Source organism: Drosophila mojavensis, unplaced genomic scaffold, assembly GCF_018153725.1.
Source record: "Drosophila mojavensis isolate 15081-1352.22 unplaced genomic scaffold, ASM1815372v1 contig_74, whole genome shotgun sequence".
Lineage (NCBI taxonomy): Eukaryota > Metazoa > Arthropoda > Insecta > Diptera > Drosophilidae > Drosophila > Drosophila mojavensis.
In genome coordinates, this window is record NW_025318899.1 from 22,771,449 (window position 1) to 22,786,367 (window position 14,919).

The following is a 14,919-nucleotide window of genomic DNA, read 5'->3' on the forward strand; positions in this document are numbered from 1 at the left end:
TGATGATGTTGTTGAAATTCTAGCGTTTATCTTGTAAATTGGTTGGGATTAATGTTAAGCGGAAGTTGTGATTTGAGTTGCGTCTACTGGCTGCCGCTGCTGCTGCTGCTGCTGCTGCTGCTGCTAGATGGTGCACCACCGATAAAATCCCAACTGACTGACAACATATTCATTTACCTACAGCAAAGTGTAGGGGCGTGCTAGCTATGAAGCATCCTTTAGATCTGCCAATTAGCCAAAAGGTATTTAGGCTGTCTGTCCTAAATACTTGGGATCTCCTTGCATTAAGTAAGTCAATAATCTAAGAGGCGCCTTCGAGTGCAGAGACTTTTATTAATGTAGTCATAAATATTAGAAAGGTATGGATATATATTCATAAGTCATGTGGATTTCTTGATAACTGATGTAATTTTTATTTATCTATATCTATAACCATAGTAATATCTATCTACAATTCAAATACGATTTCTTTTCTGCTCCTCCACTTTTGTCGATGTTATTTTTTCGTTTCTTTTTATTCCTAATTATGAAATTATGTAAGAACTATTTATTTAATGCATAATAAGATAGATAACTAGACACTATCAATTATATCCGTACGATTACATGGATGCCTAAAGGGATTCAAATAAGAATTTATCTATTCTAAGATTTATAGTGAACCCATTGAAAATGAGAAAGAGGGTAAAATGGTGGAGTACAATTTTTTGTAAGAGACAGAAGGAGGCGTGGCAGTTCACATAAAGTCTTATGTACATTTATGACGTCTGTCGTCTATCTATCCATCCGTCCGACAATCTCAGAACCTTTAAGGACTAAAGACTTTTATTTCTTTGTGGGTTTTTATGAAACATATCGAGTTGTTTAAAGGAATATAGAACTATTCCCGTTTCATTGCCTTCAGTTATAAAATTACATCTTTTAAATCCGTAGATCTATAGTCACACAATTTTGTATTTAGTTATATGTATGCATATGTATATTATCCAGCTTTAATTTTGTATGTACTCCAACTATTATGAAATTCTATAAATATAAGGTCATTTGATAATATAGAAAATATGTGAATGTTTGTTTATTTTCCTATAATGACAAATATTCAATAGTATATGCACATTATATATATGAAGTTTTATTATTATAATGTATACAAGATAGATGACGTTCAAGACCGTTGTTATTTATGAACGAATGTCAATCCATAGTTACTTACGCATTTAATTAGAATTTAATTTCCCATCACTCCGATGATTAAAATTAAATATTAATGAAATAATTTTATTAAATATATAGAAGTATTTATTAGGCAAACTTAACATTAGCTTATGGACTAATCAGGCAAAGTTCAGCTTACATTTGTACACTATATAATATCAAAGGCATTAGCTCGGCACTCTCAGGTTGCCACAGGCTGTTGCAACTAGCTCCCTCCGCCTAGAATTGCAGATATGCTGAAACCTTTTCGCTTGGTGGGTGCCTCGGGGGGCGGAGGATGTTGATGTTGCTGTAGCGTGGTTGTTGTTGTTGGTGTTGTCATTGCTGATTCGCTGCCAACATCTAGCTCTGCATCGTCCGTTGTCGATTCCTCGTCAGTGTGCTGAACGGAAATGCTGTGAGGCAAGGCGAGGGCCGGAAGTGCTGGCAATGCGGTTTGCAAAATGGACGTTGGCGGATACAAATGCGACGTCGGCGTCGCTCCATTGTATTCATGTGCGGGACGGCCGAAGTAGGTGCAGGCGAGATCGACCAGCGAGGGTCGCAGCAGTGTCTGCATGTTCTGCTGAAAATGTTGCATGAACGAGGCGGTGGCAGCGGAGTTGGCGCCGCCAGGGGGCGAGCCCAAGGAGCTGGCGCCAGGCCCGACAACTGGCTCAGCGCCATCGAGCGATGACGATAACGAACAGGCGGAACCATTTGATCTCAGGCGCTTAATTTGCGGCCCATCCTGCTCGCTGTTGTTCGATGTGAATGTTGCCTCGGCTGTCGCTGTCGCTGCCGCTGACGCCGCCGCCGCTGCTGCTGCTGCTGCTGCTGTCGTCGTGGATTTGCCTGGCGACATGTCAAGCGAGCCAGAGGACTGCGAATGCGTCTGAGGCAAATCTTGATCATCATCGGTTGGCGATGAAGACATTTTGCGTTTGCAGCGCGACTGTCCCGTTTCGCGGAAGCCCTTCGCAAACGGATTGTTGTCGATCTTCAGCTTCGTGATGCGATCATTCTGCGGAAAGAGGCAAAAGGATAAGGAGTCAATGTAGCACCAGTTACACTATCGTTGTAAATTGCATGAAATATGACAATTGCCAGTTGTTGACGCAGACGGAGACGGAGACGGAGACAGACGGAGTCACTATCACATCATCATCTTTGAAGCAACGGCCAGTAGCTGGCGTTAAGTAACAGGGCCACTTGACACCGCTGCCAAGGAGTCGTCTACTTGAGCCTTGGAGTCATGACTTGACAACTCTGTGAGGATGATCTGGTGGAAGTGATCACGCTAATTAGAGCCCAGACTGCCGACTGACAGACGGAGGACTGGCGACCTGCCGGCGCTGTCAATGGGCCCAGACATAGACAAAAACACAGCAAGAGTCAAAAGGATGTGGCTATCCAACTTCCTAAAATAACAAGCAACAACACAGGCAACGTGACACAGGCCGCCCGCCCGGGCCACTTGTGGCATTTGTAGACAAAGGGCGTTGCATGCTAATTTGAGACGTTGGTCAGGCTGCCCACGGCGTGAGCGATCGTTGCCGAAATTAACCAATTAGTGTGCCCAACTCAATGAATTGGCAATTTCTGATCTTCCAAACTAACTATGCATTCTCTCTCTCTCTCTCTCTCTCTCTCTCTCTGAGTTTATGCCTTGAATCCATTGAAAATGGGAAATCGGGGTATAATAGTTTTGTGTAAATGTATGTGACAGGCAGAAGAAGGCGTGGCATACCACATGAAGTATATATACTTTCTTTATCAGGGCGACGAGCAGGGTCGATCTAGGGGTCTGTCGGAAGCCGTAAGGCCGTAAAACTAAAGAGTTAAATAATAAATAAACATGAGCAGTGAGAATTCGTCATATATTTTGGATAGCTCAATTGCTTTCCAATTTTTTGCTATCGACCAAAATCAATAACTGTTCGTTTCCCTGAGAACCTCTAAAGTTATAGATCTTCAATGTACTTTGTAGGATTATTTGATGAATATTTGAATATTAGATTTGTAGCAACTGCATTTATATTAATATATTTGTTAGGTCCTCAGTTATACTAAGAAAGTCTCTCTTCAAGAAAATTTTTAGAACAAATAATTTGTTCTAGTCATGTCCCATTGCATATATGTATGTGCTATGCATACATAATGGAAACGTAGAATGATTGGAATATCAGTTCTTGGCTGTGTTTAGGGTATCTGCTAGTCGATCAGTTTCGACGGGAGCACTCTTGCTTATTTCTGTTTTGCTTTTGAACTTACCTGGTATGCTGTCACGGCCACAAACTCTGTCTCGCCAAACACAAAGGCCTGCTGTGGCGCCCACGGAATCTGCGCCAGATCTGCGGTCCGTATCACATGCAAGCGCGGCTGATACTTGTGCATGCTGGCCAGCACGATCTGCTTGAGTAAAGTAGAGTGAAAGAGAGAGCAAATGACATTAGATTGACTAACTGACATCGCACTGCATTTGGTGGGAGGCACTCACATGACCGCTATTGTCCAGCGTGTTGTTCGTCAGCTTCACCTTGTTGAAGAGTATGGGCTGTGCCTGCCAGTGGGCGCCCGTAGCCGGGCTGTCCGGATGGAGGTACATGCGCTGTGGGCTCTGGGGCTCGGCGCCGCCGGCGGGCACCCATTGGGAGCCGGAGAACTTGTAGCGGCAGTCGCCGATGGGCACCATTTCGAGCAGGATGCAGTAGTTGGTCTCGTCCTCCAGGCCTGAGACGCTCAGGCGCATCGAGGGAAACATGCGTCTGCAATCAGAGAAGAGAGTCAGAGGGTCAGGGAGAGTTTCAAATAAAGTCAACAAGGGTCAAATGAAAATGCAATCGAATTGAGGCATCCTTTGGGGGCGTTACAAATATTTAATTGTGAGTTGCTCGTGGCCCATGTAATTAGCCTAGGCAAACGCACCGAAAAGGGCAAACAGAAAGGAACAAATAAAGATCCAGATATCGTCCATATCGCTGGCTCTGTGTGTGCGCTGTGCTAACAAGGATCGCTCCGACCCTGCGCCTCTGCCACTGCCTCTGCCACAGAGGCGCAGCAGGTGGCCAGTGCGCTTGGCGCCAGCCTCAAAATGTTCTCTACGTTGTTTAGAGTCTCAGCATTCGAATTGTTGTTGTTGTTGTTTTTGCTTTTTGGCAATGATTTTGTATTTTTAATGCCTTTTCAGCTTTGTTTTTTGGTTTCGTCTGTGCTCTGCGCGATGATTAATTAATTTAACTCGACTGCGTTGCGTTTGCCTACATTTAATTTGATTCCTTTTCTGTGTGTTTTTGTCCGTTTTTCTTGAATTTCATTAGATCGCAGCGGAGGCAACTGCGACGCTTGGCCAAATATTTCGACATTCGTGCGGTTTAGAATTTCATTCTCAATTTGCCCATTTTTTCATGCTCTGCTTGTAGACGTTGTTGTTGTTGTTGTTGTTGTCGTTGGAGAACTTCTCGTGCATTTTTGACAAACGATTTGTTAAGATATTGATCTTTGGCGCGTCTCCGCATAATTAACAAATGCAGGCATTTGTGTAGAGAACAAACAAATAACAGAAAACCAAAGAATATATCTGTGGCATTTTAGAGTATTTTTAGTTAGCTGTCAAACAGGTGCAGTTGAAACTATCCAGGTGAACATCGGGTATGCTGATTAGAATCGAGCATTCAAATTCGATAGTATCGATCAGCGAGAGACCTTGAAATTGATATTGTGTTAGAAGCAGACTAATGATTCGCATAATGAATTCAAACTCGAATTTATATGTATGTATGTATTTCTCTGGCTTTGCTTAGAGGTTTCTCATTCATAAAGTAACATTCTGCGTTTGCCCACAGCAGCAATAAATTACCTAAAGCATTGCTTAGTTAATGAATAAAAAAAATTAAATGGATCCTGATCCATTATTATGAACTATATAATAAACTTAATTTTTGTACTTTAAGGACAATGACAATACAGTTCTTTTATTTGAAAATATATTAAAAATGTTATGGGATGATAAACACAAGTTTTCAAGAACTGCATTTTTGCATTATTTATTTACAATCGTAAATAATCTAGCGACCCATTTTATTTTATTTGATAGATAATTCCGTTTATTAATTCAGAGTATAATATTTGTGTTTTAAATTTTTGTTTGTATTTGAAAAATTATTCTGATTAGTTTTATTACATAATAGAGAAACGAGAAATTTTTTAAATAAAAATAATTAACAAAAAATGCAAGAAATAAAGGCTTATATTATTTCATAATATAAACATGAAATAATCATAATTGATATACAAATTAATTGCTTGTATTTATTCTTTTGGTCCATTTCCACTATTTTTATTAGCCTGATGCACGTGATTTTCATTTGAAACAAGAAATAATATTCCAATTAATTTTGTATTTTACAAATGATCCTTTATATATATTTCCCGTAAATTCCTGATCCAAAATAATGTCACATAGACTACTTTGTTGCTATCTCTGCTCTCAGGTGGGTCCCTTCTCAGAGTTTCTCTTACTCATTTTACATGGAAGTGTCAGCAGCGACGCTTTAACGTGATTCACCGGTATTACGCCGTGTGTCCGATTGCATTTCAGTTCATTTAGTTGGGTTTGTGTGTTGGGCCGCGCTATGCGATTCTCATGGGCCGCACTAAAAGCTTCGTGACAGAGAGATTTCAGTTTGAAAAACTCATGCATTATACGCTCTGTGATACGCTTTGTTCTATCTATCTATCTTTTATGGCCGTCTGCACATTTGCCACCCATGCGAACCGAAAAGCGATGCAATCTATGAGCATTTGACTCGGGCCAGGGCATGGAACAGTTGGGACAGGCAACTAATTAGTTTTTATGAGCGCCACTTGGCGTTGGGCATCCAAAGACACAAACGCACACACACACACACACAGAGCATACCACACGGTGGCACTGTGGCGCCTTATCATTAAAAATTCAAATCGATTGAACGCACAGGGGCTACAGAGTCGCCATCGTTGTCTGTCTCTGTGGCTGCATTTCACATAAAACATTTTTGATGGGCATAAAAAGTATTTAATACGCAGACTTTATGAATAATTCATGGCATATATGTATGTATGTGTGTATGAAAGGAGAAAGAGTTAACTGTCTGCAACTGTCCCAAAAGTTTATGCTAATGAGAAGGGAATCTCTCAGTGCCTCAAAGACTGCTCCGAGTTCCTGTATCTCGATCTTATCGCCACTTGTGCATCTCGCCGGCAAAAGTGTGAAATTGCTCGTATCTGTCGACAATGTGGACAAGCTGTGGTCACTCTGAACGCGCAACGCTCAGATACCGATACGAAATTGAATAAGAATACAAATTCGAGGGCAAGTGCAGCTGAGGCTGCAGCCGGGACAGCAGACAGGCGCCACAATAAAAAACGCCGCGAGCAACGAAGATGACGACAAAGTATCCTTGACGCGAAGATTTATGCCACATGCAGCAGCAATATCAGCGGCATCAGCAGCAACATCAGCAGCAGCAGCAGCAGGTCAAGCCATGAGGCATCGCATTCGCTCCCTCTTAAGAACGCCGACCGGCCAAGAGACCGAGAGGACGTCACACTGAGCTCTCTGTCCATACTAGGCCTACAATAAATTACGATGACGCCACTTTACGCACATTTGAGCAAGTGCCGGACACTTTTAGGTAGTTTACAACTACAACTACCACTCGAGAGATACAGCTACAAGATACAATATCTATGGGCGATTGGGCCAGCGCTTTGATATTCCGTGCCCGAGTTTCCTCCATCATGCAAAGAATGCGGCGCACGCGAAGTGGCACTGAACTTGTTCGTTTTACGCCTCGGCCGAGATACTACTTGATACTTGATTGCTGGCCGCCTGTACCTGGCCACCAATGCCTCTCACATCCTGCAGCCAGCAGCCTGCATCCTTCCGCCGCTTTGTTTGCCTGTGAAAATTGTTGTCGCGACGTCCCTGTAAATAATTTCGCAGGCGCCTGCATCTAATGAGCATTTAACAGCGCCGACGTCGATCGTCGATCGTCGATGTTGATGTTGACGAAGAGCCTCAAGCCTGAAGCTGAGACTGAGGCTGACGCTGAGGCTGAGGCCGAGACTGAGGCTAAGTGCTGACTGATGAGAGCTAACAGCTCGGCGCTGGCGGCGCTTTAAGTGCCAACGCCATTGGCAATGAATGCACATTGTTTTTCTTTACCCAGCGTATTTTTTCCCGTCTGATTTTTTTCGGGTATTGTTTTTCACATGCGTGCTAATGCATCGGCCGAGGAGCAGCCACTTTCATTACATTCCAAAAGTTGTTTTGGGCGCGACTCGAAAGGTACATGCATTCCCGACTCCCGACTCTTATTTTTTATTTACCAAAAATGCTCGAAAACATTTTATTGGCGTTGCATTTCAGGCATATTGATTGTTTCGATGTATATATTTAGTTCGGGCTCCTTACCTGCCGCTCTTTGTAATGATCATTTCCGTGCCAATCTGATGGAACTGCTTCCAGAGCTCGTCGTTCTGCAGCGTCATCTCCACGCCGGGCAGCGAGACGCGCGGGGGCATTATCACGTGTCGCGGCATCGGAATGGGCAGCATCGGTGGAAATGGATCTGCATGGATGGGGGAAATACAATATGAATTGGGTTTGAGTAAAAAGTGCTCACAATGAAAACAATATACGACATTGTTCTATGTAAAATGAGCTACGTGCAAACTTTGAAATGAATTATATGAAAATTGAATTATACTCAGCGAGAGACAGCTAATAGAACTAAGTAGAAATAAGTTAGTTTAAGTCTTGTTGTCTATAATGCAAATTTTGTTTAGTTCCAAATCAAATTGAACACACTAAGCCAAGTGTAATGTTTACATTAGAATGCGAGGATATGTATTTATTTAGTCATATGTATGTATACTGTGATAGTTGAGTCCTCTAGAAAAATCCAGCATTTTCTCTTTTCAGAGAGCACTAAAGTAACATATATGTAGCTCTAAATTGTTTAGATATGAGAAAAATTGATAGGTATTGGAATTCAAGATTTTCTATTCAATGATATTTCTTGGTATGTGCCTAAACTTTTTATATTAATATTGTAGAGTATATAATAAAGTCTAAAGTAATACAAAAAAATATTAGACTTTAATTCAAGTTTATGTATTTCATGGTATTGTAGGTAGAATTTATTGATAGTTAAGATCTCCAGAAATTGTCAGCCATTTAGTTATATATACAACTCTAAACAAATAGTTTAAAAATTGTATATATTAGATATAATTGGTATAATTGGTAGAGTTCATGAAATAGTCAAGATCTCTAAACAATTTTAGTTATATGCAATAGAATTCGGATATAACGTCTCCGCTTATAGCATCCGTACGGTTAACGGCGATGAAAATTCTGGTCCCAAGACAAAATTATATGAGCAATTGTATTTTTAGCCTCTTCCGGGTATATCGACAGTCCCTTGAGCGTCGGTATTATCGGATTGTACTGTATATTTATCCAGTTATTTATGTAGTTATATAGTATAAAAACAAACTGCGAGAGATATTTAATCAAATTAAAATTCAAACCTTTCTAATTCATAGTATGTAGAATTGCTAGTTTTTTACAACTATTATACAGTATATATTAAAGATTACAGTTAGCTTTCGTTGTAATTAGATCTATGCAAATCTCATTTGTGGTATTTGCCATATGATAATGCACACAGTTTAAATGCAGACTGTGTTTAAGTGACTTCCCTGCTGAGTTATGGCGGCTCCAGCAGCTGTTATCATGTGCTACCTCGGCGGCCCCGCTGTGATCTATCGCATTTGTTTATGCAAAATCGACAAAAGCTGTTGCCATATTGGTCAGCTTTATGGGTTAGTGGTCATAAAAGCGCTAATAGCGAGAATGCCCGCTGATATGCCCCAATGCGACAAAGCCAAATGTGGCTGTCATTAAAGCTAATGATCCTTAACAGCTTTGGTAACGATTTCTTGTGCCGCCGGCAGTGACAAAATGGCGCCTTGGCTAATGCACAACTAGAGCGCGGGGTGTGGGGGGACAGCTGCACTTACCCGGAATACGTTGCATTATCTGGTGGCGATAAATCTCGTGCGCGATGTGCTGCTGCATTCGCAGATCGACGAGCTCGTTCATGGTGATCATGATTTAAATAGATTTAGGTGGTGGGCACAATATGTTGGTAAACAGATTTCACACTTTAATAATTTGTTTAACTTTTGGCACAATTCAATCACAGATAACAACAAAACAACACACGAAAGCTGTCAGCATGAGCTCTCAGTTCTATTGTGCGGGCCACGAGGCGAATTCGATTAGCGTCAATTATGCAAATCACAGCTGGCAAAGTGGCGTAGCTATGGCAAATGTCTCATAGGCGTGTGGGTGTTAATTTGATTATGCCCACAACTGGTTGGGAATTGGAAACGTGTCTAGTCGAGTTTGTCAAAGATTTACCGACGCTCGCGTCTTGCGCTCGCCAAGTTCGCATTTCAACTGAGCAAGTTCGACAAAATGTCGCTGCCGCCGTCGCCGTTGCCACCGCCGCCGCCGCCGCCGTCGTTGCCGTTGACCGAAAACGAGCTTGACGAGTTCGAGCCATTGATCGACATTACCTGCAAGATCTGTTCCGTTGTGAATGCGGCTCAGCAGCTCAGCTCAGATCTCAGGCCTCTTGCAGGTTGCCCTCAACAGCACTGTGATTGGCTGCAAAACCGCAGCGAGAGTGCACAATGAGTAGCTAGCATGCCGTCTCTGTCTCTCACTCAGCACTCGCTCGCTTTGTTAGCGCCTCCATTTTGAAATTGACACCAGCTGCAGACGTTTTTTGTCGCTCATTGTTAGCTCCGCCCTCAACAGATCGATTGCTTAAGAGAGAGGCAGCGCTCTCCGTCCTTCTCTCTCTCTCGCTCTCTGTCACTCGCTCGCTCTTTCTAATTGTTTTTAATTTTGAAGTGCGAAGTTGCACAGTCAGCAGCCGCTCCAGCTGAAGCAGACAACCACATGCTCCTCCAATACTACTGACTGAGTCTGTGTTGGTGTATGTGTGTGCGTGTGTGTGTGTGTGTTGGCGTGGTGTTGCCTTTTAATTATACACCATGATCGAAATTGTTTTTTAGAGTTTTCCTTTTTTTTCCATTTGGCATCTTTTTTTTATACTTATTTATGCTTTGCCCATTTGTAGCCTCTGCCATCATGGTGGTCCTCTTGTCTTCGCCACAGTTGCTGCTGCTGTGGCTGCCGTTTTGCTGTTCATTTTTTTTGATTTTGGTTTTGACGCTGCGTCATTCGGCGGCATTGATATGGCGGCATACGCATGTACCCCGAGCACCGATATGGACTGAATCTCCTACTCGAGCACGATATCGAGCTCGGCACTGCAGATGCAGCTGGCTGATTATAGTATTTCCCTCTTCCTCTTCTTCATCTTCTTTAATTGTATCTCCTCGTTCTGACCTTTTCGAGATTGACAAAACATTTGTTAAGCTGCGGAAACTCATGTCGTCTACAAATTTGCTGGCCGTTTCGATTCGATTGCATTGGTGCGAAGGCGGCCAGCGGAAGGCAGATGAACATTTTGTATGTCCATGGCGGTCGTTACGTGGGGGATTTTACAGCTATAGATGTTCAAATAATCATCAATAATAATTAAATAAATAAAAAAAAAGACCAAATTCAACATTCAATGATAAATTAATAAAGAGTAATCTGAGAAAATAATTATTAAATTATTTCCATATCATTGACATAGATATGCACATACATATGCCTATTATTCCTACACATACACATGTGCGTGCAATTATGTCTATTATATAAAATATTAGTATTATATTATTATTCAATAGCCGTGAGTAATTTGTTTCCTTTATTATTTTATTTTCCTGTCAAATATACTCAAATATTTTGTATTTATTTGTTAAAACATACCATTTTTTATTTAATTTAATAGCCTATTTATTTTCAAAACGTTTATAAAGCAAACGTTTATAATTTTACATTGAGTCCACACTACTCTACAAAATTAATCAAGCATTATAAATGATTGATTTGTTTTTAGATGTCATTAAAAATTAATATTAGTTTTTAGTAAATTATTCTAGACAAAATATAATTTTAGAAGTAGATAATTATATATAAAATATATATACATTTTTATGTCATACAGCCGCTCAAAAATATTTTAATATCGACAAACTAATTAACTAATATATCAAATGAATTTTCAAAGAAACCTATTTATGTGCTTAATGAATATGCTATAAAATAAAATTAATTTTCAAATTGTTTTATATTTACAATATAATTAATAAATTTAAAAGATGTAAGTCAGGCACTATAATGCACAATATATAGTATTTAATTTTAGTTCCCTTTAATGCATATACAAAATAATTGTATTTGATATATCTCTAGGATATTATTAGATTCAGTCTGGTATGCAGCACTTCAATTTTCATGAACACCCCTGTATATATATCTAGTATTTAGATCTATTTACGCAGTTAGTATTATATACAATTAAAATTTGTATATTCGCTAATAAAGCAAATATGTTTGAGCATCTGTTGGAAACTAATTAAATTAATCATATTGTTGGATTGAACTTTAGCTTTAGTGTTAAGTATACGCCACCTGCGATCGCTGCTAACACAAGAGAATAACTTTCGCTTTCAGTGCCAGCATCTCGTATATCCACAGCCATAATACAGGGCAAATATTGCAGCTCCAATCTCTGGGCAAACAGAACCACTTCCGTTAGGCTGGCTCAAGTAATTAAACATTGCCATAGCTTTGGGCTCTTATCTGACTGTCCTGCACTACTGCGAAATACTTGAGTTTGCATGATAAATAGTTCTGCCAGCTAATTTACACAGCACTTTACTGGCTGACACATCCACTTGGGCTTATGTTGTGGCAGCCAGCGGCGATAAGCGATAGAAATTAATTTACTATTAGCTGTTCGCTGTTCGCTGTATTCTGTTGGCTGTTGGCTGTTGGCATTGGCGTTTCGCCCAAATTACGTCTGCATAGTATATGGAGATACCCTCTGCCCAGCAGTCAACTCAAGGCACCGCACCGCACCGCACCCATATGCGTGTCTGCGTTAATTTATGCCTCGTGTTTTCACATTTGGTCGCGCACGCTTCCGGTTCCTCTTTCCATATGCATTGGGCAAACAATTAGCCAAAGGTTCGTCTCTTTCCATCTATCTGTCTGTCTGTCCGTCTCTCTGTCTGCAGGCCTGCCTGCTGACCAGCCCGGATCTAGGCCTGCGAGACGAGCTCGCCAATAGCTGTGCAATTTGTCAGCACTAAGCTAATTGGTGTTGCTCAAAATTATCTGCCTGCTGTTTGACTAATGCTCTAGGGCCTACTTCCGTTTCGTATCAGGGGCGGCCTCGGCAGCCCAACAGGTAGCTCGAGCTCTCGTAGCTCTCCTTGCTGCATTCCTTACAGCTGACTCAGGCAGGAATGTATTTCATTTAAATACCAAGTTTATCAGCATAGACACGATAACTGACATGATACTTGACTTGATATTGCTCTAGGTAAACGTGAAAATGGAAAAACAAATGCCAAAGATCTACAATTGTATTCAGTTGAATAAATAATTTAATGTATATGAAAAGGGAAAAGCAAAACCTAAATATATAGATAGCTTTAATATTTGTATAGTTTAATAAACCATATAAGGAATATTTTTATTATATAATATAATATTTTATTGAAATAAAATTTTTAATAAATAGAATAAATATTAAAATCAAAATTTGAAATTTGAGTCAATTCAATTCAATTCAGTTCCTTATCAATTTAAATATTCCTGATCTTCCTGATTTTGTTTATTTAAGTAATTTTCAGTCCTATTTTCTTTAGTGTTGGCTATATATTCTGTATATATCCCATTGATCCTTTTGTAGCTATTTTATAGATTATACTGCGATCTTAATCAACCTGAAAAGAAGTTTATAAATATTTACCAAAAAATTGAATGACTATTAATACAATCATTTAATATTGAGTATAAAATAGTAAGTGAAAAGTATCAAATTAAAATAAATAAATAAATAAATAAAATTACTAATATAATTTTAATGCTTTTGATAAAAAAGAAAATATTTTAAAATTAATTATATTAGATTTAAATTATTTGAAAATCTTATAATTTAAAATATACATTAGTTTTCTGTAAACCTGAACTGAGTAGCGAAATAACTATCCAAAAACTATCCAATTAATAGATAGTCAACATCAAGCTAAAAGAACTGAATGCAAAACATCAAGTCTAAATTCCTCCTCAGTTCAGTATTCAGTTTAATTAAACTAAAAGAAATATTTGTTAATCGAGTTCGGTACAACCTTTCATGAGATAGAGAAATTTAATAAATTAATTGATCATTCATATTCAATATCTGAAGTACTTCCTTCTCAGAGTCGTCTTAAGATTCAATTCAATCAATTTTAAGAATTTGTTTAACAATTAATTGTTTTGCTTAATGACATAGAAATATGAGTTGCATATTAACCATTTTGCTTAGAACGATAAACAAACGCATTGTACTATTATATTCATATTTTACACATGTATTTTAATAAATTGGTAGTTCAGAGGCTTCGATATTCTAAAATTAGACGTAAAACTGCGTTGAGCACGCGCCTTGTTCTCGCACGACTATTCAAATTAAAATTAGCATACAACAGCCTTGCGAAGTTCATGTAATTTTCCATGGAAAATATAACGAGTGCTCAGGCAGTACTTTTCCCATTTTATTGGTTTTCATTGTGGGCTTTGAGTGAACAGATGCCAAAATTTATTGATTTAAACTTTTAGCTACTCGATTGTTGATTGAACAAGCGCTCAGCTCCCAAGCGACTATTAACGGCTGCCACTTGTTGAATCTACATGGTTACAGCACCAGCCTCACGGAGGACAGAGGACAGCGGACAGAGGACGGATGATGGGAATTGAAGATTGGAGGATGAGCCCAATGCTTACTTGTTGACGCTCAACTGTCTGTCTGGCTGAGGCATGTAAATCTACTTTTGTATGCAAATTAAGTCACTCAATCAACAAGGCGACAGCAACAACTATTTGAACTGCATTCACAACTGAACGATCTAGCTGTACCCTAGTATATTGAGTTTTCAAAATTAATTTAATTAACATCTTCAAATCTATGCATCCATAGGAATAGTATTATTCTATTTTCTACCTAAAATATTGCTAAAGAAGAGTATGTAATAGGGTATATGCTTCGTATCTTCTATTTAAATTATATCTTTAATAGGTAAATTCGTTTGTATTTCATATCTGCGATATCTATACATACTGACTTGTCATGTGGCATATCATTTTATAGGATATAATTAACGATATCTATACATATACAACCAGGCTATGTGTTATTCCACTTTACAGGGTATAAGCATGGGCGATCATATAATATGATAGCTCTGATCGGAGACAGTTAAAAATAAGATTTAGCAAGCAAAAGGCATCATAATCATGTGGGTCTGTAGCTGTAGCTAGGCGACTACAATGGGGCATAGCAGCCGGCCCACTTAGCGTCGGATGGTACAGGTAGCCCCAAGACCTCTGTGCGGGACCCCACAGCATACTCATATATGTATCTATCTATAAAGATGTATGTGTATATAATTGAGAGGTGTTTAATCGTGTGTTTCGCTTTTTGTCTTTCTGCACAT

At 39.5% G+C, this 14,919-nt stretch overlaps 1 protein-coding gene across 2 annotated transcripts; it reads right to left on the reverse strand.

Annotated features, from left to right (window-relative positions):
* Positions 1-1,273: 1,273 nt before the first annotated feature.
* On the reverse strand, positions 1,274-9,728 carry LOC6583373 (T-box transcription factor TBX3). Of its 2 annotated transcripts, none has more exons than XM_032731580.2 (5): positions 9,265-9,728; positions 7,652-7,808; positions 3,695-3,962; positions 3,469-3,606; positions 1,274-2,218 (listed from the first exon to the last, which is right to left on the reverse strand). In XM_032731580.2, the coding sequence occupies exons 1-5, from the start codon at positions 9,353-9,355 to the stop codon at positions 1,421-1,423; spliced, it is 1,452 nt and encodes a 483-aa protein (XP_032587471.1). In that variant the 5' UTR covers positions 9,356-9,728; the 3' UTR covers positions 1,274-1,420. The 2 variants fall into 2 exon arrangements, with proteins under 2 accessions (XP_032587471.1, XP_043866011.1); XM_044010076.1 differs by lacking the exon at positions 9,265-9,728 and adding an exon at positions 7,863-8,073.
* Positions 9,729-14,919: the final 5,191 nt, after the last annotated feature.

What these genes read in the sequence shown, in the direction of transcription:
- LOC6583373 (XM_032731580.2), bottom strand. Translation starts at nt 9,355, where the DNA reads ATGATCACCATGAACGAGCTCGTCGATCTGCGAATGCAGCAGCACATC. An exon ending in GATAATGCAACGTATTCCGG is followed by an intron (nt 7,809 to 9,264) that starts GTAAGTGCAGCT and finishes CCATCCATGCAG; the next exon opens with ATCCATTTCCACCGATGCTG. An exon ending in ATCATTACAAAGAGCGGCAG is followed by an intron (nt 3,963 to 7,651) that starts GTAAGGAGCCCG and finishes CTCTGATTGCAG; the next exon opens with ACGCATGTTTCCCTCGATGC.